General features: G+C 41.1%; 1 protein-coding gene across 2 annotated transcripts; it reads left to right on the top strand.

Moving 5' to 3' along the window:
* On the top strand, positions 1–25,749 carry LOC118422613 (metabotropic glutamate receptor-like). 2 transcript variants are annotated; one of them, XM_035830260.1, is made up of 10 exons: positions 1–1,814; positions 2,251–2,855; positions 3,197–3,238; positions 4,762–4,975; positions 5,763–5,957; positions 6,738–6,908; positions 20,116–20,217; positions 21,000–21,227; positions 21,820–22,219; positions 22,513–25,749. In XM_035830260.1, exons 1-10 carry the CDS (start codon positions 957–959, stop codon positions 22,656–22,658), a joined length of 2,961 nt encoding a protein of 986 aa, XP_035686153.1. In that variant the 5' UTR covers positions 1–956; the 3' UTR covers positions 22,659–25,749. The 2 variants fall into 2 exon arrangements, with proteins under 2 accessions (XP_035686153.1, XP_035686154.1); XM_035830261.1 differs by lacking the exon at positions 3,197–3,238.

Below are 25,749 nucleotides of genomic sequence, written 5' to 3'. Positions count from 1 at the left end.
GTTGGGTTAGTGAAACTGGCCACGGCCCATCGTTACCGTATCATAACACCACCTGTTATGGAATAGGAACATAGGTCACCGGGAGTCCACCCGTATCCGGCAACTAAACTATCGCCTATTTTGACAGAAACAAGTGTTCCGGGCAACGGGGGCAACTGGAGACTTGCCAAGGAAACAAAATCACATGTCATGGTGACCCAAGAGTTAAGCCTTGCGACGTGTTGTTGTTAATGTGACTGCTGTCAATGAATAAGGGCCAAGGGCAAGGCTTGAGGACTTTCCTACCTTGAAATGAAACGCTTCGAATTGCTTTGTTGGTCTAGAAGACGTAACAACGGAATGGCGAGTTGACATCCGCCGGACATTTGTTAACTCTCATTAGTAGGAGGAATGCCGGAACCTGACTCATAGTTGACGTCAACTGCTAGATATTTAAATTACCTTAAACAGAACAAGTACATGACAAGTGGACACCGAAAAAGTCTGTCTCAAGATCACCACACAACTACAAGGACTACCCGATTACTCTAGATGAAGGTAATCCAGTTGTCATATTCTCTGAAGAAACAACTTCAGGCGTTGTAAAGTGTGTGTTGAATGTCTGAGTATGTGTACAACGCCGGAAACTTTGTGACGAGGACTACTATTTATTGTTTGGAACTATCAGAGTTCTATGAAATATCTTAACGGTTAACAAGACTATCTGCACTGAAGACTGTGCGACTGCCAAGCAAACAGAACTTGAGACGTTATCTCATCATCTTGTATAACATCGTTCGGCACAACGTTTTTGTCTCTAGCGGGAGATCAGCCATACTTTTCGGACAGGTTTATGGCGCAGTAAGTCTTACTACTGTGGTAAATGTTTACTGAACGTCTATGTATGGATTCAGAGTCTATAAGCCCTGGTATTAACTTCTATACAAGACTATAAAGACCTATTAAGCTGAGGCAACATGGCCGTTCTTCGTACCAACGTCTCCACGAAGCGAGGAATCAACAGAGACTTTGTATCGTGGTGGATGCTAAGTTTGGCAGGGTGTTTGCTAATGGCGTGTGTACACAGCTCTCACATCAGAAGGGGAAGGGAGTTTTATGCCCAAGCCGGGGAGGTGACTCTCGGCGGTTTGTTGTCGGTACACGTTAATGGCGGCAGCGGGGCGTTCTGTAGCGTGCTGAGGGAGTCGGGCGCTATACAGCGCATGCTCAGTATGGCGTACGCTGTGAACGAGGTCAACAGCAGAGACGATCTCCTTCCCAACGTTACCTTGGGGTTCGCCATATACGACGATTGTTCTACAGAAACGATGGCACTCGTAGAGACGCTAAACTTTATTTCAACGGAAGGCTTAGACAACAGATGCACGGGGACAGCGTATCCTAATTTGATAGGAGTTGTAGGAGCAGAAAACAGCGGTTCTACCAGAATGGCGGCTGAGCTACTCGGACTTTTTCACCTACCAATCATAAGCCACTTTGCCACCAGTGACGTTTTGAACGACATGTCCTTGTTCCCGACATTCTTTAGAACTGTCCCTCCAGATAGGCTACAAGCCAAGGCTATTATAGACATCCTGGTGTACTTTGAATGGACATACGTTTCTCTGGTTTACTCTGACGACACCAGTTACGGGATAGAGGGAATGAGAAAGTTACAGAAGGAGGCTGAAGACGCCTCAGTGCAGATCTGTTTTGCGGAGATCATCAGTGTGACGGCACTGGGGACGGACTATGACGACGTCATACGGCAGCTACGGAGAGACAGGAACGTCAAAGTCGTCGTCATGTTCAGCAACTTCTTTGACGCAAACCAGGTGAGAAAACATTCTATTTTCGTTCTAAAGCAAACAAACAAACAAACAAACAAACAAAGAACCAAACAAACAAACAAATTAACAGACAATCAACCAAACAAACTTTAAAGTTTATTTGTGTTGGCATCAATCACTAGAAAGCAAGGTCAACTGTAATCTCCGACAAAGGTTTAACAAAATTTCTGACTGATTAGATAGTTTTTCTAAAGAAAAGATCAACAAGCAAACAAAGAACGTGGCAGAGAACAATGAAAAAGTGTGTCTTTGAATTATATTGTGAAAACAGCAACATTCAAATGTTGATCCTTTCGAGCAATGTCGGACGATTCTAGATAACATTGTTTTAAATTCCAATGGACTTTACTCCTTTCTGAGTGACAAGTCAAATTTTCCGTGTTCTAAAATGAGTCTCTTATGTAATGCTTGTTTATTGCAGGTTTTTGCAGCGGCGAAACGTAACAACGCCACAGAAGAGTTTGTGTGGGTCGGTAGTGACGGCTGGGGAGTAAGTGTAGAGGAAATCAAGGGGCAAGAGGATGCTGCGCTGGGCGCACTCACGGTCGTACCGTACTCCTGCCCTGTCGAACGATTCGCCAACTATCTCAAGACACTCACCGTGGACAAGGAACCGAACAATCCTTGGATAGGCGAGATCTTAGGTAACATGTCATTCAGCGTCGTACGTAACGACAACGTGGTCTCGCCGGTGTTCAACGCTGTCAACATGTTCGCGCATGCGCTGGACGATATGCTTCGCACAGGATGTCCAGGCGTGCCGACCGGATGTAACATCACAGGTGGTTTAACATGCGATTTCTTAAAGACTCTAACGGAACACATCCGGAACGTTAGTTTTGTGGGAGAGTGTGGGTTTGAACTGAAGTTCCACCACGGGGAGGTCGTTGGAAGATACGCGCTGCAGAACCTACAGAGGAGGACGGACGGGACGTACGAGTACGTGCGCGTTGGGATGTGGGATATCGACGATGATGACGTCTCCGTCAACAGAAGTCTGATCTACTGGAACCTGAAGGACGAAAGGTACTCAATCTTCCCAAAAATCAAAAATTCTTAAGTTTCTCTGGTTGAAAGTTAGTGAAAGTTTGGTGACAATGGGGTGGTAGCCATTGGCTTGACCTTAAAAATTTATTCAAACTTGTTTGATGATTACTTATTACTAGTGTCGCTTGATTTTCGAAATATATGTCTCAGGTATTAGTTCACTGCTGCAGTCATTTACGGCCATTTGCTCTCTTGTATATTTTCTTACAACATTCATATTTTGTTGTGCAACTCATCCATTCTTGGCATATTCATCCATTCATGCATACATTTCATGCAAAAAAACTGTCGCTTGTTTTCGTTTTTGTTTCTCCTGACAGGTATAATTGGACGGGGTACAGCGAAGAAGACACCACAGAAATGTACCTATTATTCTATTCCATCGCTTTATCAAGCATCATTCTCTGCAAACTGTACTACGTGATCCTAGCGGTGTTTCTAAATTGACTTTTTTTCACATTGTGAAAACCCTCCCTTAAGGGTGTAGAGAAATCTACCACAATGCGTTTTCGTCAAAAGTGAAAAATGCCTCCGCCACTGAGGCGCCGCCAAAAACTTTATATATGTATCAGAACCTACTATGGAATATAATGAACATTGACCTTCTCGCACTTGGATCATGTACTGCACCATAACTGCTTTCCTTAACTTCTCCTCATCAATATTGTTGAATATGATACTAAATATTATATGCTGATTTGTTCATCATCCTTATCATCTATTGATTTCAGTTAATTTGATGATTCCGTACCATTTCCCGTAATTTCAGCGGTAGCATTTCCTGCAGCTGGTAATTAAGATTGAAATTGCAATTGGTAGAAATCAAGATTTTGATCATATCTTATCCATCCTATTTTTAGTAATAAAATCAGTGCCGAATAATGGATAAGTATACATTTATAGGCAGTTTCCTTATGAATGATAAGAAAACCCGTCATTATAACGATGATCTGTATATTTGATTTAGTCGTCATGGCCAAGCTTACGTTTTGCCAAGTTTTGTCTGAACACACAAAAAGTCTATCAATAATAGAAGCCAAAAGGAAAGTTTAACGTTTTCATCCGTTTACATATGACATACATGTACTGCTTCCTAGCTACGACTGGCAATAGACCAGCAAGAAGTGCCGATAGGAGTTTGATACAGTAAGGCTGCCAAGTTCCAGGCGTTTATCTACAAATCGCACATTTCAGATGGATTGAATGTAGTTCGTAATAGCGCACTCCCTCTTGGATACAACTGGCAATAGTCCAGTAAACGTTTTAACGGGACATGGTCATAGTTAGAGCGTTTATGTATCTACGAATTATGCCTTCTCTGACAATAGACGAGCCAATTTCTACAACTACAGATGGAGATAAGATACGGGTATCATTTCCGGACGTTTTGAGCGGCATCCATCACTCTTATTGAGCGTGTCCTTAGAAGAAGAGTAATGGATGACATACACTCAGAGAGTCCGGAAATGATTTCCGTTTCTTATCGAGTTAAAGAGATTGATTTATCTCTAAGGCCACAGCAAGTAAATTTTATGGATGAAATCAGTGCGGTCATTAATTGTCCCCTAATTTAAGAAAAAAATTGTCTTCTTTTGCGATGGTCAACATGACGAGAAAACACCAAAATGGGCAAGTAGGTTGTATTGTAGCCTAATGATTTAACACTTGTAAGGAAGCGATGACTGTAGTTGCTTGTTACAACGTTTATAGTGTCTAGTTAGAAAATTTAGTCATCTTGTTTTTCTACCCATCTTGTTTTCTTGACCTATCTCATTATCTTTGCAGTCTGTATAGGATATCATTGATAGCCTATACTTGCTGTGGCCAGAACAGTGTTAACATGGATGTCTAACCTTCAAAAACGTCTCCGGCAATTTTTTTATAGATTTGGCCCAGTTAGCCGCACCAGGACCATAGTAAGCGCCTTGGAGCAGACCCCGGAGTCCATCTGTAGCCACCCGTGTGATTACGTGGCCGGGTACGTCACCGTCCCCAGTAAGGACAGCGCCTGCTGCTGGACATGCTCGGAGTGCCGGAGTAACGAGATCGTCACGAACGTCGGCATGCCCACAGAGACGTGTACGGCATGTAACGACGAGGTACAGAAATATATCTCACTTATTCCAATACCTACATTTCCTATTGGACACCCAAAGTTGCTTTCAGGTCTTTTGCATCCATAGTTAGGGTATAAAAGACCAGTTTCTCCCAGATCACTTCAGTGTCACTGACGAAAGATAGTGGATGCTAGTTGAAGCATCTGACTGTTTCCAAAATCGTATCCAGTTGCTTGAGTAACTACTTTTTGGGCTATCGTATTACCTGGATGTCTAACCTTCATCGACGTACCTCACTTATTGTTATTATCCTCTCTACTGTTTGATTGACACAATACAGATAGATGATTGCTAATGCATCCCGACCAGAGACAATTATATATGTACCGTGAAATTGGCTGTAAATTGCTCCGTCATCATTTTTTATTGCAACAAATATATTCATAAGACATAGTGGCGACACACTCAAGACGTAACTTATATTAGTGTTGCCATCGAAAACGAATACAAGTACATGGTTAAACAAATACAAGAAAAGAGAAAAAAATAACATTTATCATTATTTATTTACATTCTCATTGTCCCGATGGCACACATGTAAATGTGAAACCCACCCTTAAATCAGCTTAACCTTTAACAAATGCACGGCTAGTGTATAGGACACGGCTTTAAAAGTCGTAGAAGAAAGTAGCAAGGAGTAGTTATATCATTTAACGGTTACTTTCTTACGTAGGGCACAGTGTATTGCAGTGTGAGAAATTGTAAATATAATAATGCGAATGTCAGCATATCATACATTTTGCATATCAAGTTTATTATTTTCTTTCAGGAGTCTATTGAAATTCAAAACTTCACGTGGCCGGACCCGGAAGACCGGACCAGATGTTTACCAATACCCGCCACACACCTGAACTGGCATGACGGCATCGCCATCCTCTTGGTCGTCCTGGCCTGCCTGGGATTGGCCCTCACCATGGCAACCCTGGTCACATTCACCATCAACAACGAACACAAGCTCATCAAAGTAAGAACTCATAAATCATTCATAATTCAAATTATTGATTTTGCCGCGAGGGGAAATTTCGTAAGTAAACGGAATTTTATGTAGGTCAAACGTTACCTCCGCCATGACTGATTGTTATGACTAAGGTTAAGGTCAGAGTTCAACGTTACTGTTTATTCACGGGCGCGTTCAGACTGACGTGAGGTCAAGGGTTATGTCCGATCAGCAATACGTGAGACATCAATCATTGATAGGTCAAAGGTCAATTTCAGGACCATAAAGCAATAAGCATGGATACCCCCATTCACGTAGAATATGATATCGTCAACATATTCCAAAAATACAATCGTGTATAATGCAAAATTGTCGGAAACTTTATTGACAAAAATTCTAACCGACTGGAGTATATGTTAATGAACACAAAACAAAAGGTTTGGAATACCAACTTTGGTAGAATACCAACTTTGCATATTTCCATTGTTTCAACATTAATTTCAATGTTTTATATATCATTAGAAAGATTGTGCAATTTGCTTTCCTATGATATCCATCCAATTATGATGGTAAATTTATGAAGCAAGCCTGTTTACGTGACGGTGTCGCAAAAAAGAATTGCCGAAAGTTATCTATTGAAGGCAATCATTCTATTCGATTTATTTTGTACTGTTGGTATTGCCTTGTGTACGAAGGGAACTTGAAGAAACATGATACATTAATCAGAGCCAATATTTCCAAGAGGTGTTCAATCGGGTGCTAACTCTTACCATCATACCAAAGTTCAAATCTTCGTTCTTTACCCAGGCTTGTAACAGAGAGCTTTCCTATATCATCATCCTGGGCGTAATGCTGGAGTTCGTGGTGGTGTTCTGTTTCGTGGCGGAGCCGACCCCCGGGACCTGTACCACCACCAGACTGCTCTTCGGTCTCAACTTCACTCTCATCTACGCACCGCTCGTCACCAAAACCAACCAGGTAAGAAATCGTTGTGAAAATATAAACTTTTTCAAATACGTGACGTACAAATAAACGCGAGAAAAAGATGCACCACCCTTCGTTGGACGTTGGTCTTCTTTTCCTTCCAATAATCAAACAATCTGCCAAAATTGCAGACCCTTCTAGCGCTGTTTGCATTACACGCTGACAAATTAGTGTACGTAAACAACAATATATGTTATTACTAGGTTACAATTAGGGGGGGACACTATTTTGCAAAAATGCAGTTTTTGATGAAATACGCCCCTAGAAATATGGAGACGGTCCATCTGAATATGAAAATGTAAAAATTTTGAAAATATTCAATTGCTAACCCCCCTGTACATGCCCCCTGAAGTTTTTTAGTTGACAATGTACTAAACTAGTATAACGCTATACTACCAAACATGCTTAATGCCTTAGAAATTGTACTTCGGCATCCTTGGCAGAATATTTGACTTCAGGAGAGATCAGTGTGGATATCTGAACCTCCAAATGTATTTCCCATGCAAATATGGACTATTCCAAATCACCCCCATGGCGAAAATGAACTGATCCAAACTCAAAATTGGACAAGACGGGCTACAGGACAATTTGTACTCATTTCTACCAATTTTTACACTCAATCGCACAGAGGCAGTTAGCCTTGTAGGATTTTGAAACGCCAGTGGTACTCAAATACTCTGCAAAACAGATTTCCTTGTAGCGAAATGGAGTATCACAAGTTTTCACATACTGAATCAGGTCCAGGTTCAGGTCCGGACCTCTGGACCTGAACCACACCTGCATGAACCTGAATTTTCTGTGCCGTTTTAATTTACTCACCCCTATTAGGCATCCCTGTAGTTACATGTAACTTATGTTTTATCCTATCAAGAAATAAATACGTATGCATGTAGGTGGGGAAAAGTTGTGTTCCAGTTGAAAAAATTCAGGTTGCCCACTGCGCTACGCCGCTACCTGGATTTAAATTACGACTTACGTTGCGCCAACCAAAATACATTTTCAAGTGTGCAAGTGGGTATTTCGACCACTGTTGCTAGAGGTAAAAGATGCAGCCTTTGGGTTTATCTCTAAGGAGATGTTTCAACAGACAAGGAAATAAGAAGTCTGTAGTGCCATTGTCCAAGTGGTAACCACAATTACCAATCTGAAGTGGTACTGAAAAAGAGAAGAGAACCTGGATCGTTTAGACAGTACAGTAGAGAAGTCAGGAAAGGATGCAGGATACCAGAGATTCTGATAGCTTGGAAGAGAAATGAAGAGGAGCTTAAGAAGCAAGGACTCAATGAGAAAGAGATTGCAAACATTGCTGTTGATTGGAAGAGAGACAAATACCTACTACAAACCCTGAAAACCCAAGATGGATCTTTCACATCAGCAGCAGAAGTTGATATGTAAGTGTAAAGCTGACCCAACTCAAGAACACAGCCCTGTCACTACCGATAACCACGAAAACTCCATCTGCGGTCAACCTAAAATTCTACTTGAACAATGTTACACGCCATTGATGCCATCAATGAGTGTAAATTTGACCATGGTTCTTTTGATTCTGTTGTAAGTAGATGTACCAATGAAACGTTGAAATTCAGTATCGCAGGCATTTGCTTACAATGACAGATATAAGGGCTCGAAATACTACCTGTTTATGCAGGGTAGTGCAGGTAAAATTGGAGCTGTGCAGGTATTTCTGGTGTCTACCTGCACCTAACCTGCACTGGTCCAGGTATTGGGTATATACAGGTAAGTGCAGGTAAAATTGGAGCTGTGCAGGTAAAATTGGGGCTGTGCAGGTATTTCTGGTGTCTACCTGCACCTAACCTGCACTGGTCCATGTAATGGGTATACAGGTTAGTGCAGGTAAAATTGGAGCTGTGTAGGTATTTCTGGTGTCTACCTGCACCTAACCTGCACTGGTCCATGTAATGGGTATATACAGGTTAGTGCAGGTAAAATTGGAGCTGTGCAGGTAAAATTGGAGCTGTGCAGGTATTTTTTTATGTCTACCTGCACCTAACCTGCACTGGTCCCAAATACTAGGTTTTTATACATAAACGTCATATGATGTAGGTGTACGTGGATTGTTATTAGCTGCATTGAATGTTAACGTTACCACTATCACAATATTCTGTAGAAAAGAAAAAATAGCAATGGTTCCTGAACAATTTTAGTATGAACTATATACTTCCAAAATTCAGAGTGGTACAGGTAAAATTTGTCTGGTGCAGGCTATTTTCAATGTTACCTGCAACAGTGCAGGTATGCAGAAAAAGTATTTTGAGCCTTGGATATAGTATGTACATGTACAAGAGAGTTTAGTAGTAGAGAGAACAGTCAACTGTTGCTTTTCTGTCCATACTTCTCAACACATATACAAAAACACTGGTTTTAAGCTTGGCCAAAAAGCTTGGTGTTTTTGTGACCTTGAAACAATGTTTCTTTTTGAAGTTGCCCAATTCCTTGGCATTGAGTTTCTGAAAGTTTTACCACTATTCTTGTGAAGCTAAAGACACTGTGTAGTTGATTTGGGTACTCTCTGTTATTCTCTGCACTTGTCGAATTACTGCCCTACCGTGATTTCCCTGTTTTGGGCCAAATAATGGAAATTCGCCCCAATTCTTGCTGCCCTGTTGCCATGGCAACTAAGAATATTAAGCCAAAACCTGATGGAAAGGTATCTTGGAGTGTAATGTATCATTTAATTACACAAATGTGCAAAAAGAACTGAAGTAATGCAGTCAGTGCTTGCAGACCTTAGCAACGTCACACAAGTACACAGCGAGGGGGGTATCCAAACTTCAGGGGGTATGTACAGGGGGGTTAGGGTTTTACAATTGCCTAAATTTTGTGATTTCTGTGTTTATATAGATCATCTCCATATTCTAGGATGCGTATTTCAAAAAGTTTGTACTAATGTCCCCCCCTATTACAATTAGACAATGCTTTCGTAGCAACGATATCGCTCTACCATATGCATGGGTCATGCTAAAGAAGTGTTTATTACATTAGCATGAAACTTTTGTGTCCAAATAATACACCTTATCCACATTTTCTTAATGTTCATACACCTGAACTTATATGGTCATAGTTGGTGTGCCTCTGTGCTGTTTTGAAAAGTGGACAACGCCCTTGAATACTTGTTCGCGAAGTCAAGCCAAGAGATAGCAGATTTTACCAGCTCCAAATAAAGTACCCTTGTTCCAACAGTGCTACCGAAACAGTATCAGTAGCCTTGTGATGAAGATTAATGTGTCGCATGAGAAAACTAATGTCATATCATCCAATATCAATTTAGAGAGCAAGACAAGCTGTCATTTCGGAACATGCAGGAAGAAGTGTTATGTCATGTCATCCTTTTCGTTTGGGACATGAAAATAACTAGCTGAACTCTCATGGCATTTCTACTGTCTATGTAACAAATTGGATGGCATGGTTACGTGATGAAAGCTTCATCTTCCTCTAGATCATTTCCTAAACTTCGCCCCTAGCTGTCAGGGCTGCAGGCTACAGACAGAGTGATGTGTAGACAGCCAGCTAGCGACAATCTGTTCAGGAATTCGATTGCCCTCGAAGTACCTTCCAATTAACCCAAATTCCCCATCTATATTCCGTGTATCACAGCAGCTGACGGGTGAAAGCTCACGTAGTCAACCATTCATAGCACCTGTCCGAGTCGGATCGAAGTCCGCAGTACATATACATGCATGTCCGTGTTTCCAATCTAATCATGCATTTTTCAAAGTCATTTGACAACCACAACATCGGTTTCAATCTATTTTCGTCAGCGAATTCACGATGAAACGTCCCGGCTCAGCGAATTCACGATGAAACGTCCCGGCTCAAAGTCAGTTCCTTTAGTAGGTAGTTTCTTATTTCGAAGGAAAGCTTTGTGATGCGATATATTACATGCCTGTCCATGTTTCCAATTTCTACTCATGCATTTTACAAAGTCATTTGACAACCACAACATCGGTTTCAATCTATTTTCGTCAGCGAATTCGTGAGGAAACGTCCCGACTCAAAGTCGTTCCTTCAGTAAGTAGTTTCTTTTTTTGGGGGAAGGAAAGCGCTTTTTCCTTGTAATGAAAAAACGTGCCAGGCATTTATCGATTCCATTCTTGACAGGGGCTATACATCAAGTTAGCCATGCGGAAGCGAATTGTTACCGATCACAACTTGTCTAACCGAGGGTGTTCCTAGTCGTCAGCTTTTCGTTCCGGAATCCTTCAGATGCATTCCCGGAACGAATTTCTGGAAATCAAACGAGAACTGGTGCTGAGTTGAGCGCCTGTGGATATACGACCAGGCGTATCCACATGTTATAAGGAAATGGTTTTGACACGGGGTTCGGTTATGGAAAATTCAATAAACTTCATCTCGTATTTATCGACACCCTACAGCAAGGCATTCGTTATATACGGAAGATCTATCATCAGCCAGCGATTTCTCGCTGACGATGTTTCTGGTATGGTTAACATTGCCTAGGCAGCACATCTACGTTTCTAGGTTAGGCCACAGCAAGTAAATTTTATGGATGACATCAGCGCGCGCATTAATTTTCGCCTGATTTTAGAAAAAAAACAAGAATTTTTTTCTTCTGCAGGGATGGTCAACATGACGATAAAGTACCAAAATGAGCAAATATGTTCTGTTGTAGCCTAATGATTGTACGTGTAGAAGTGACACTTGCGAGGTACCCAGGACTGTAGTACTGTTGTAGAAATGAAACTTATTGGATAGTTGTAAAAGTGACACCAACGTGGAAGCCATGAGTGTGGTTACCAACTTTGTTGGTGATGCCAGTCCACCACACTAGTGTCACTTTTACCACACCAGTACATGTCTTGAATACAGGAATGAATGCCTTGTTGGCTCTAATATCATGTTTTGTCCCTTAAATTCTTGTTACAACATTCATAACAACTTTATGGTGCCTATTTTTGAAAATGTAGCCATCTTGTTTTTTTTTCACCCATCTTGTTTTTTTTCTCCATATCGCACTATTTTTGCAGTCTGCAAAGGATGCCATCCATTAAATTTATTTGCTGTGGCCTTATTGTAAAATCAAAGCCCTCTGATATTACATGATGAATAGTACTATTTACGGATCATTTTTCTTTATACGTATCCTTCTTAGATGGATGATTTTCAAAGCTATGTTAGAATACATCAACTACTTTATTTCATATCTTACATTAAAGGCAAGAAGCAGAAAGGGCGTCATCATAAATCTTTCAACAAGATGTACGAGCACTTCACTGTATTAACTTACTGCGGCAACTAGTTTGTACCATGTCCCGCTTTGAGTTTATTTCAAGTCACCGAGAGGGTTTAAAATAATACTTGTAATATATTTAAACTATTTCAAATGAAAGAATGTTTAAGTCACAATAGTTCAAACAATCGAAAATGAAAGTTTGATCATGTTTGAACTTATTTATATACGTTGGAAATATTGTGAAAATTACGGTACAGGTATGGCATTTTTCAGAACAATTTTCAAACATCTAAGTGTTTTTGCACTGTTGTACGAAGTTCTTTTTCCCAAAGGACTTTTGATATTTGATAATAGATATGAATGACAAATCATGCACCTTTGATATATAAAGATGAATGGACATGGACCATCCAAAATACATCATCCATTGTTTTGTAATTTCAAGTGACCATTGAGACCAACTAGAAACCCTCCAGCCATTATCGGACATGTCGTCCCAGTTCTGTCAAGATGTTTGAAAGATGAGGATACACTGAATTCAATTAAACGAATCGACTGAACCTAATAAGCAATGATTCGTATCATTATCAGACAAGTGGAAAGCCGTGTGGTTAATTAACATGACCACAGGGCACACAACTCATCGCCATCTTATCAACAGCATCCAATTATAGTGTCGCGTCGTAGGCTAACGTCACAGTTCCAAACGGGGCCCTACCGGGCTCTTTGTGGAAACGAAAAATAGAAATATATACGTATATATGTTACGTAAATTATACACAAAGAGTGCCCAGGACTATTCTCTTTACGTCTGGTCTTTTATATCATCTTTTTTGTTCCCAGAAGATGCCCGGCCGGGCCCCGGTTTGGAAATGTGACGTAGGCCTTACACCTATAATGTAGAAACTGTTTTGTTATCGTCCGCATTTTTGGCTCTATCTGGTTACGACTCAATCCTAACCAATCATAGCATTGGCTTTGACCACTTGACTCATCCAGGTCAATCAGACGATTGGTTCATTGCAACTTATCTGACGTCACACCTTGCTCACACGTTTCCACTGACATTCCTGCGCGACCTCCATTGACATGAATTCCGGACTGCGCTTTTATTTGTCTTTTGAAGGCACAATCTTGTTATTTTGACTTAAGCAAGTATTTAACAACCTGCCCACCTGAAATCAGGGTCTGGGTTCAACTCCGCTGATATGTCACCGATATTTTTGCTCTTGGGAAGGATACTTTACTTTTCTCACTTCACTCAGGTGGTAATAAGTACCTAGCTTCGTTTAGGGCCACACCTCGAGCATGTTAAAGATCTCACTTATCAAAAAGAGTAGGGGACCTTTCCAGTGTGGGCGGATCAACGTTACAGTCATATGGCCGAACCTGGGGAAAATACTATCGTATTGAGGTCACCTGAGTGGCTGAATGGCAGCCGCTCCAGACGATTTAGCCCCGCATATTGTAAGCTCCTCACAATTTAGTCCCTAGCTGCGATGAGAGTGTAGTCGGCCTAGTAACAATAACTACCTTAAACTCTAGCTCCAGTCTCTTAACCCCAGTCATTTTAGTATCTCCAGCTTTCCATACATATCGCATGATTGATCATTACACCAATACGACCTTGTTCCGTATCTTCATTTACGTCCCAATCCAATCCGCCTCTCCATCTCCCAAATGAGTCACAAGCAATTTGTTCAAGGTTATGACCCAACGTCAGTCGAACGTCAATCCGCAATCCATACCCTGGAAACCAGACGTTTAGCCAGGGCCAGTAGAGAATGTATTCGGCAGCCAAGGCAGGTCTTTCCGAGGACCTTAGATCATCACTCCTGGAAAGATTCATGCAGGGTGAGAGTTTGCAAACTGATAGGCTGTCCGGCAAACTCTCATTCTGCATGACTTCTCCCCGGAGAATTATCTAAGGTCCTCGGGAAAACCCACCTTGGCTGCCGAACAAATTCTCTGCCGGGCCTGGTCTGGCTTCCAGGGTAGCAATTCAAAGCTTAAATGTGGGCTTTGTACACAAAATTAATGGTAAATAGAGACTGGGCATAGATGAAGACTTCAGTATCTACATACATTAGTAGATAGTCGTGAGAATGAGCAATTTAAATGAAATGCATCTTAAATCTAATAAGCTGGGTTTAAAATGACTATCATGTCCTCTATCCGGGTCAAAATTTACGAACGTAGAAATTTTGAACATATGCGAACAGAGCTAAAATCCTAAATGTATTGCTTCCGGAAGCAACATTGCTTTCTCTATTGATTCGATGCAACCCCCATCCCATCTCCAAAGTTTACAACCTTGTGTGACCTTCAGTTCAATTTCCAAATGTCTTTTTATGTCAGTCCTTCCGGGAATCTACCTGCCTTTGGTAAAACTCAACGAACCACATAATTTCGTTATCTGGTCATTGACGATGATCTTTCAGGAAATCCAAGCCTCAAACATAGAACTGAACATTGTTCTTACAGATTATTCAATGGCCTTATGGAGTTGAGTCATGTAAATTAAGGTTACCATTGAATTTACTTGTATAGGTTATTGTAAATCGTTACCTTTCGAACTCCATGTAGTAAAGGTAATTAACGATCGTCCTGACCTTGCTGTCAGTCAACCCAAGGGTTGATTTTGAAATACGTAATGTTCAAGTTGAATGGGTCATTACGGCTTCGAATAACATGGTATGTAATTAGTCTCCACCAGACTGACTTTAGGGAGAATAATTTGCCAGGGGGAGTTTTGCTATCAGAGGAGTTGGCCGGCCTTGCAGGAGGGGAAACATTTACCTTAGTGTGGACTGACTCCCGATTTTGGGGAGAATTCTACGATCCCCGCACCCCCGTAGGAAGGCCTGGTGGAGGCTAGCATCTAATATGCGTCCCTAATTTCAGCTTGTAATGGTTACTGAACAGTAATGGATCATTGAGTTTCCCTGGCTTGGTTGTGACTGCGATGCGTGTAGTTTCTTGTTAAGCCATTGACACTGTTGTTTGGCATGATTACAAGAGGCGAACTGTGAAACGTTTACGGTTCAAAACACACATATCTCATTGTTATGGATCATGGAAAAACCAATTTACAAAAACACTCAGAAATACATTATTTTCACGGACTTTCTGCATGTTCATGATAAAAAAGGCATGTTATTTACGCATCTTTGACAATATAAAAGGTTACTTGTTCCACTATTTCAAAGCAACTGTAGAGTAAAGATTGGCTAATTCTATTTCCTGAACATACACATACTGTGACAAAATGCAATATCCTTCGTTCCTATGTGAGCATGGGCTTGGGGAACCATTTCGATAAATAGTAATGATAGCGAAGTTATTCTGAATCAGTATGGCTAACTGCAAGCAAACCAAACAATTGTTCAAAACTTAAGCATACAGTAAAACTGATGTCTGTAACTATATTATTGATATGCAAGTCTAGACTAATTAATACGCACGGAAATAATAGCAGCTTCTGACATCTTCTCTGACAATGTCTTGGAAGTTAAACGAAAAGAGATTCTGATTCCAGATACTGGGATAGTCTTAAGTTCTGAGTCCTAAACGTACTTTCTCAAGGTCGTATTCACGGACACAGCGACCCCTAATTCTGCAAAGGTCACGAAATCCATCTGCAGAGCTATCAAGACTCCAACAACGACACCAGGAAGTCAATTTACCAGGCTTCAGTGGGTCTAATACCTGAAAGCTGCCTGATAACATACCTCGTTTCAGGGCTCAGCCTCTCTGGTCAGAGTACTTAACCATGTGGAACCCTCACTCATTCCAAACGGTCGTTATTGAAGGCAACGTTATGACAGGCTTATTTGGAAGGCATTACATAAGCCCCAGGGGTAATTGAAGTACACAATACTCATATGAAATGTATCACAGAAAGCTCTAACATGAGAATCCTGTTGGTACAATAGATGAAACTTTGAGTGCGTGGCAATCAAATCAGTCAGTCTACCTTGAACTTGTCTAAAATGACTTACGTAATGGCTGGGTGTATATCAGGGCGGGCTCTTTGTGTAAGTAAGCGGGAAATCTGCAGCAAGCCAAATCACCAACGTTTCATTCACATATATTACTTCTTTAGCTTTGATATTGGTACTGCAATATATCTTAAATATCTTAAGCTTTAATATATTGCAGAACCAACGCGTTAACAATTCCTGAGAGGTAATATATTTTGAATATATATATATATTTCCCACCCTAGTGTGTGTGTTTGTGCGTGGTGGTGTGTGTGCGCGTAAGTGGGGTGTTGAGTGTGTGTATGTATGTATGTGTGTGTGTGTGTTTTGTTACTATCAGTGGACCAAAATTAAATCATAAAATGTTTAAAAGCTGATGATGAAACTCACGTAAAACTTTCCCCGCATATACATCTATAGAATCGGCGTGTATTGACCTGAGTGGCCGTAATACATGACTGATGGTTTCACTTTTGTCCACTCTGTGGAATGTCCATCCATCAAGATGGCTAAACGCGCACAGGGGAGTCTGCATCGCTGCCCGCCGAGTCCCTGAATGTCATTTCCTTGCTTTACGATGCCCTGAGAAATACCCCCGGCCCTGTTCTATTATACCTTTACCCACCTCTTAACCTCAGCAGGCTCACAAAATGGGCCTTTTCGCCAGTTAAACCCCGGAAAGATGCCCGTAAGGTCTTTATGGCTAACGGAGGATATCTGTTTGGAGGGGATTTGCCGCCGGTTATCTGAGGTCACCTATACTAAAGCAAAACTTTGACAAGGCAAACGGTTGTACGTCAGTGATTGGTTGATTCTGTACCCCTCAAAACTAGTCCAAGTTATTAAGCCCAAATACAAACACTCGATATACATATCTGTAGTCTAGTCTACGATAAACACCAATTGGACTTCTATACCTATTTGGATCTTAAATTGCAAAGAAATGTATAGGAGTGTCATGAAATATGGAAAAGTTATATAGTCATGGCCTGTGTTTGCAAATGTTACAAAGACTGAAACGAATACTAGTACGTATGTATGGCGACCGTTCAGAATAATTTTGTGTCTGGACAAAGATGTTCTGTTCAACCTATTCGATCTACAATTGATCTTCTGCTTAGGGATTCCCATTATACTAGTAAAGTGGACGTACATATGGACGTGTGGGAACAAACAAAGTCCCTAGCCATCAGCATATGCCCACAGAAATCCCTTAAAACCTGTTTTCCCTAACCTCATTACTCTTCTTGACAGTTTCGGTGGGGATTCTGATAGAAGTCCACTAAAAGGATTTGCAGCGCACTTTGAAGGATCTATTTACGGGGATTGTGAAACCATTAGCTTCTCATTGACACACTTTCCGTTCGCCTAATCTCTTTAACGACAAGCGCCAGTGGTTGGACAAATGCAGGCATTACCAAGTCAAGGACCATCTTTCCTGATACCGACATTGTTCCTTACGGCATTACGATGGGAATGCCTGCTGCCTTTCATGATTAATCTTTTCATGAAAACTTCCAGGCTGCTTATCATGGAAGCTCATCTGTGTTGGGAAATAATCATAGTACAATGCTTAACTTTCTTCTAACAGAAAGGTATACACGGATCAAATTGTCAACGAACGCTGTTGCCTTCTTCAGGGTCAATGCAGCTGCTTACGATAACTTATTAGAAAGGTTGACCTCCATGTGAAATTGTCTTGAAGAAATATAATTCAAACTTGAGGTCGGCATGGATGTTTGTACGGTTTTACTGTGCGCATGCCTGCTGTCTTAATGTTTAAACTTGAAGTACAGAGGTTGAGAAGTTTTTACTTCAATTTTCATAACTTGATGAAAGGGAACGAGTCACGAATAATGCAATGTATCGGCATAACCTCGATTCTAATCCTGTTTCCCCATTTCACACCATCAAAAAAAACATTTAAGCAACTGAAGTGACCTCAAACAAACCATTACTCGAAGAGAAAAGATCTCGTTAGGATGGGAGAGTATTATCTGTTGACCCCCAAATGTACAGACATTAGAGGCTTGTTGGTGAGGTCTTACGATGTCAGCTCATCACAGACACCTTAGTGTCAAATATTCCACCGTATCTATCTCTTCCTATTTTCATTTGATTATAGGCTTTTGCCGACAAAATGGTCGAACCTTGTTATAGGTATGAACAAGGACTGAAAGCACTCAAAACCCCGGGGACGTACTCTGAATACATTACCAGACCCCATTAAGCTCTATTCTGGTAAAATTCAGATACAATGTTAGAGTCTTATTGGTGTGTATGGATTCCACACTCTTCATCCCTTCTCTTGCAGAAGGATAGTTTAATTGTTACAAAAACGTTAATCCACTACTCTGGCAACTAGAATACTTCAAAGTAAATTATAAATGTAATTCGTTGGCGTCGAAACGTCGCTAAAGGTAATGTATACGTTAACGTTCCAAATCCTTGAAATAAGGCTAAACTCTTGTCGAACTCTTATTTCGACCCAATGCAACCATTCTGCTCTAAAAACCATGGTTGCTGTGAAACGTAAAACAATGCACTGTTAAGATTTGTATTGTGCTGTTTACAAATGTCCGCGCTGCGGGGGTTATAATGTTTAGTTGATGGCCCCATGACACCTCGGTCGGAGTATCTATGAAGATCAATCATCTTTCTTTCTCGGGCCTTTGAGCATCAATTTGACCCATTTTACGTCTAACCCCACGGGGTACTAAAGATGCGCCAAACATGAGTGGTTTCCACTTGCCGGGTGCAACAACGAGATACCTTGGTTATGTAACCATCTTACTTTGTGACCATTTTTCTCATTCCTACATCAAAGCTACAGATTACTGTTTGCCTCCTATAATAACAACACAAGTTTCATTCCCAGACGAGCAAAGATAAAGTTCAGTACTGTCAACATTGCTCGTAGCAAACTATATTCCCAAACGCTCTATTAAACGGTGAAAAGGCATAAATAACGTCAATACCAAAAATAAGACCTTTTTTCGAGGTTCCGATAAAACATCGAGCTTTGTGGAATGCAAGCCTATAACTCTCTTCTGAAATGGAAATTTATGGGTATTACTCTTGTAAATCATCACTATTGCGCGTTGAAATGTAAAAATAAATCACCAAATTGTTTGCACAGGTTGGAGCAAAAGGCCCCTGGGGACAGAAAATAATGGGTATCCCCATTTTCTGTACACAGAAATTATACGAATGACGCTAGCAAAAGTGCAAGTCATAATCGAAAGCAGGCGATAACGCGTTCTATGTGCTGTTTAAATGTTACACTGTGCTATCTACACAATCCCATAAGTTCACAAATCACTCTGCCGCGCCAGAATACCATCATTATTACGAGACGGGTGCTTAAGTTGAGCGTTTTGTCAAGGATAAATGTGCACAGGTGATGACAATGTCGCAAATTTGATATTCCATTGGGAAAACGTAAATTGCGGCTATATATTTAGAATATTGCAAACTTTCTGACACCTAGTAGTACTTTAAACACGTCAGAGGGTATGAGTGTGAATACATCTTGTTACATTTGTTTATAAAATCTATTTTATTACTAAATGATTTCTGGTACAAAGACACTCAGATCTTGAAGCTGAGAACTGTTCGAATATGAAAAGTTGGACATTGACCTTAGTAGTTACTAAGGTTGCGAATCAGCATTAAAAACGATGATCGTACAGAGCAGCTTCTTCTTCTATTTACGTTAGCGGGGTGACCTTAAAAGCCACTGAGGTCTTCCTCCCTCTAGCATGTCCAAAAATGTCTTAAGTCAAATAGGTGTGAGAACTCCCATCTTCAGTTGGGTTGCGATTACTTCGCTCATTCCGCGTAGATAGACTTGCTCCATCACCTCGGGTGACCCCCTTCTTGAGTAATCACTCCATAGTCCATGTATTTGGTCCATTTCCTTAGTTTGCTGTTCGTCTTAATGATGCTGATGGTATCAGCAACACGCAACCCACATCTCAAAACCATACCTGTTTCCATGTTTCAGGTGTACCGTATCTTCCGGAGTGGAAGAAGATCCGTGAAGAGACCGAAGTTCATCAGCAGCCAGGCACAGGTCGTCATCGCCTGTGTGCTCATGGTCGTTCAGGTCAGTATACGGACATATCTGTAACCTTATTGGATGGACTTAACCTGGGCGTTGAAGGTCGTACATGTCATCGGTACACTGCGGCCTTAATCATAGGCTAATCTCAACCATCCATCATTTGTTGTGTATACATGGCATGAGCCAATTCTTGCAGTAACTCAAAAGGATATAACTGTGGCCAGGGTCTACACAGACCAGATTTTATAGGCACAAGGTCAAGCATGCCCACGAAATTTCTCTAGACCACCATGAGAAAAGCCCTTATAGATCATTCCTCGGGGGGTTTCCTTACGGGGGCTATCCTCAATGTTACATCATTACAACGTTATGTCATTCTTAGGTGCCGTGGCTATTAGAAAGTAGTTTACCCATATGAAAGCTCGTACAATGCTCAACTCACCATTTGTATGAACCCTACGCCGTCAGTAACTATTAGTAGTGGTCGGGACTTTTACCGACTAGCTCCCAACCCCCTAGCCGGTACAAATTAAATCCCCACCACTTCTATCTCCGCAACCCAACCTCTGCTTGGAGAATAGTCAGTTACCACAAATCACTAATACGTGTTGATTCTACGAGCTACAGAAGACCAGAACTGACTTCTAACTTTATTAACACGTTTGGCTTCAGAGCGAGTTTAATCACACGGAAGCTAGTACAATAATCAGCTCACATTTGATATGAACCCTACCCTGTCACTAACAAAAAATCACTACGTGTTGATTCTACGAGCTACAGAAGACCAGAACTGACCTCTAACTTTATTAACACGTTTTCTGCAGGTCATACTAACGTGCATGGGGTTCATCCTGGTGTCGCCGACGTCAGTGAAGAAGGACATGCCGGTACTTACAGAGAAGCTTGTGGAACTGCAATGTGAACAGCACGTGTACGAACTGGTGGCCACCCTGGTCTACAACGTGCTACTGGTGCTGGTGTGCACGTACTACGCTATCATCACCAGAAACCTGCCAGACAACTACAACGAGTCCCGCTTCATCAGCTTCCAGGTACGTAAAATACTACCTTTACCTTCTGTCTGTACTTTGTATGTGGCACTGTTAAGTTTAGTAAACTTGAATGCAGTGACACGTTGCCCTTGTCTGTCGAAAATCAAATTAAAAAAAAAAAAGACGAAGAACCATTTCACACCAGGCTTTGTCAATCTGGTGTGCCGTTTGACTTTAGTAATAAGGGACACTTTTACACCATTCATACGAGAAAGCAAATATGGATCCACGATCACCCAGACACGGGATTGCTCCCGAATCGCTAGGTCTGATTTGAACGGTGGATTCCATTCAGTGGATCCGATCAGGATCAATCATGTGCCTGGATGAATCCAGATTTGCTTTCTGGTAAACGCTTTTTGCTTTCAAACGGCAAGTCAACTTTCTTTCAGTATTTCATAAACGGAAGGGCGAAATGGCTTTATACATGTATCTAGATCTCATCTTCTTATGTGCTCATTGGATTATTTCCGGCCATCATATGTCCACAAGTCTATTACATAACTGCACAAGTATGGTACAAGGTTTATACTGATGGAAAGGATTAATCAGTAAATTGACATTTCTATGGATCGATTCCCTCCCTGTCCAGGTCTACACCACCCTGGTGATCTGGCTGGCGTTCGTCGCGACGTTCTTCACCGCCAAGTCCGCCCGCTACCGAACAGTCTACTCCTGCATGGCCATGATCCTGAACGCCTTCACCACCCTCATCTGCTACTTCTCGCCAAAGCTCTACGGGGTGTACTTCGTGAACCAGAGTGACATGAACGTCCAGGGTACGTCCATGAGAAACCCTACGGTGACAACACCGGAGGGTACGGTTCCAGAGCGTCCTGGTTCCATCACCGGAGTCAACTTCTCACCGGCAGTTACCCGGCCTCAGGCTGCTAGCTTCTCGGCGGCCATGGAACACGCCCAAGACGGCCAAGTCCAAAAGAGCGACGCCATGGCCAACGGCACAGAAAACGACATCAAAAAAGTTGTCAACGGTACGTCCTAATGCCTGGCCTCTACGCGATGGCAAACTTTAAGTACAAAGTCTGGTAACGGCACAAAATGTAATTGACATGGGTTGCTACTAGAGAGATTCTACTGGATTGGACTCTTCACAATTGCCAGGCGCATCCTAGAAACGCTCAGTTCAGTGAGCTCTTCATTCAATTCTAATTGAGTATAGCCAAATAAACTGCTTTGTAGTGTTTATCCCATTGCATTCAATAATGTTTGGATAGCTTCTTTGTATTGCACATCTACTTATCACATTTTTCAAACATTTTCACAGGAACAATAGATTTGGACGACGTAGAAGGAACCGACAACGACGCCACTATCATCGTGAACGGCACGTGCACCACGGATGACTCACCAGACCCCAGCTACGTGAAGTCACGGGTGGTCATCAAAGAAATGGAGGGGACGCAAGTCTAAGGCCATCGATATCTATAATTGATATAGTCCCCGCTGTGGTTACTAACAACCCAGTAACCCTTAATTCACGAAGCCGTATGACCACATATCATGACATACCTCTCATGTAGGTCGGACAGTTTCTACGACTCTATACCATAGGTCAGATACGGCCCCAACAAGACTATGGGGTCCATGGGCAGGTCACGATAGAGGAAGAAGACTACAGTTTGTCTGAAAAGCAGTGTTGTTACTAGTTAGACTGAAAGTCAACCTGTGCACGAACATAGTTCAAAACTAAACTTTGTCCCAACACAAGTAAGAATATCGGATTTTCAACTGTCCTACTAAAGTCGTTTTCAAATTTCATGACCAATCATCAGGGCACCATCGGCGGGTAGTATAAACTTCCTGACACAAATTACTGACATCATGTGTGCGTAAGGTCACGTGACATAGGTCATTGGTCAGTTTGTTCTGAAGAAGACTGTAGAAGGATAGTTGCGATTCTGTGTTAAGTCAGTTTTAGCTCTGTACTATGTTGTTGACTTGTTTGGTGTCTATGCTGAACTCATCTGCAGCACATGTACGTCATCATCGTCAAAAAGATGAGTGGTGTTTGACGTGTTTATGACAATTGTAATGCAAACCACCGCAAAGACCCAAGCCGTAACTATCTATCGAAGGTGTCTGTGAGCCTGCTTGTGGTGATGGCAGTTTGCGTGACTTCTTGTCCACAGTATGTAAGCAAATATCTGCACTGCTCGCAAGTTGGTCAAGCAAAATCTGGGTTACGATGCAAGTGTATTTTTATGTACAGATCTAGAATTTTACTTGGAATGTAATACATAGAACCTCAACGGCAGAACTAAATCCGGTGTTCTTGTAAAAAAATTAAATCTGGTAGATGAGGCTCTTAAAAAGTATGGAAATCATAATGACTCGATGTAAAGTTGCGACAGAGGTTCTTGTCCAATGTTTGGTGTCAAATGTTGTTACATCCTTGTCAGCAGGCTGTTGATGCTTTAATTGTAATGTATATGCTGCAATGGAAAGGTTCTATGAAACCAAAGTAAGCAAAGTGATATAGAAGAGTATGCTGAAAAATGTAATTTTCGAACAAAAAAAGGTCACCAGTGATGGCCAGAAATACATGTCTAATTAAACCATTTCCCTTAACTTCTGCAAACTATATCACAGTGCATATCAAGTCTGTTACAATAATATGAAGATTTGTACATTGAACTGTGCCATTGTTGATATCATTGGAGGACCATTGTTACAATTTTTCATTATATTGGCCTACTTCCTGTGGCTTCTAGCACAAAGACTTCATTGATATGCAGTTTATCCAGGTAAAGCTATAAAGTATATAGTCCAATCAACTGCAGAAAATAGCATTCCATTCAAAGTGTATAACATCCATCTATATTCCTTTCTTTACCTTGCCACTTTTGTACCTGGTTTCGACCTAAATGTATATTCTTATATCCATTATCATGCAAGTATCATATTCTGATGTCAGCCATATGATGCAAGTATTCACTGGGCTGACATGGTAGGAGTTTGTATATGACCTTTGTACAAAGTTATTACTAATATAAGATGTAAATGTTTATCTGAGGATTGAAGAATAACAGGGAAGTGCCGTCTTGCTCTGAAGAAAAGAAGCCCACTCAGTGTCTTGTTGTCTTTACTTCTAGAAGGAATTTTCAATATCATTGAATAGATGAAGTCTTAAATGAAGTTTCAATACTAAAGAAAATGTCTCCGCCCCTGAGTCATTGCCAAAATGGAGGATGAGAATAAATAAGTTTTAGCTCATAGAATCACTGAACACACATTTGCAGTAGAGAGCCTTGAGAAGTACAGCTCAAACATAAACAGCAGAACGAGAAGAAATGCCGTGAAATAAATGAGCTGTTTGATAGAAAGAAATGTTGTGAAACGAGATATAACACAATCACCCAAGTGAAGACATGACTGCGCAGAACTCTAATACACTTTGCTGCAGGAGTGCTTCACTAAACAAGGCAATTTCTGCAGTAAAGGAACCTCACTGAGCGAGAGAAAAAGCTGTAAGCTCTGATCTATGAGCTCCTGTACTGTTCTTGTCAGTTCAATCGGACTGGACCAATTTTACAGGTCCACTGCAATTCAAGACCCATTGATTCTACAGTATCCACAGAGCTCTCTAATTCATAAACATTTCCCTAGAGTTAAGCTTTAATATTCGGCCTTGGCTACAAAGGCTTAGTTCCACACTGTAGCCCTCTAAACTATTGGAAAACTTCAAACACTGCAACAACTGAATTTAAAAGTTTCCAGCATCACAGCAGAGAGCGATGAAGGTGGTGCCAGTGAATGCAAGAAATCAAACCAACCAGAATGCTTTACAGTTGCTTTGCACACTCTAATTTCCCAAGGGTATCACGTTTTGATAAAGTTTATGAAAAAGCATATACATTGTATGTCAAAGTTGAGTAATAGGAAAGGGCAATGATCCATGGGGCAGTTACCTAATAAAGGTAGTAGATGCTACATGTACCTTACACATCTGACCGATTACACAATCTATCCAGTTGGTTGAGTAACACTTGTATTGTGCATCTCATAACATGGATAACTTCATTGACGTATCATGGGGCATTATAGGTTCTGCGGAGAATGGCTTACTGATTTTACAAGCTATAGAAGGCTTTGCAAAGCAATATAGAGGGCTTGTGATGGCAAAATGTGAAAATCAAATATGGCAGCCTTAGCTATTGGTTCTGCAACTTTTAATCTATAACAAAAAAGGTTACATATAATTTCCTCTCTGACAGTGTTAGCAAACTTCAAACCTGATGTTTGTTGGAGAGTAGACGATTTTCAACACGAGTTCACTTCACTCACTTCACAATCTGGTTTAACTGACTCATGCAAAAAATGTATTGAGTATGCAATTCAAGAGTGGAAAAGAAAACAAGGCTATTCACATTGCAGCAAGATTCAAGGAAAGTAAAGGAATTTTCTTTCATCAAAATAATCAAAACAACTAGAAGATAAAGACAGCATAAAATCAACCTCCAAGCCTGCCAACCTGTCAAATAAGCTATAACAACAACAACAA

The sequence above is a fragment of the Branchiostoma floridae genome, chromosome 9 (genome assembly GCF_000003815.2).
Source record: "Branchiostoma floridae strain S238N-H82 chromosome 9, Bfl_VNyyK, whole genome shotgun sequence".
NCBI lineage: Eukaryota > Metazoa > Chordata > Leptocardii > Amphioxiformes > Branchiostomatidae > Branchiostoma > Branchiostoma floridae.
The sequence above is the reverse complement of the archived record's forward strand: the minus strand, read 5'-3'. Positions and strand labels throughout refer to the sequence as shown.

Coding starts and splice junctions, on each gene's coding strand:
- LOC118422613 (XM_035830260.1), top strand. CDS start 957: ATGGCCGTTCTTCGTACCAACGTCTCCACGAAGCGAGGAATCAACAGA. Junction 5,958..6,737: donor ACGAACACAAGCTCATCAAA/GTAAGAACTCAT, acceptor TTCTTTACCCAG/GCTTGTAACAGAGAGCTTTC. Junction 6,909..20,115: donor TCGTCACCAAAACCAACCAG/GTAAGAAATCGT, acceptor TCCATGTTTCAG/GTGTACCGTATCTTCCGGAG.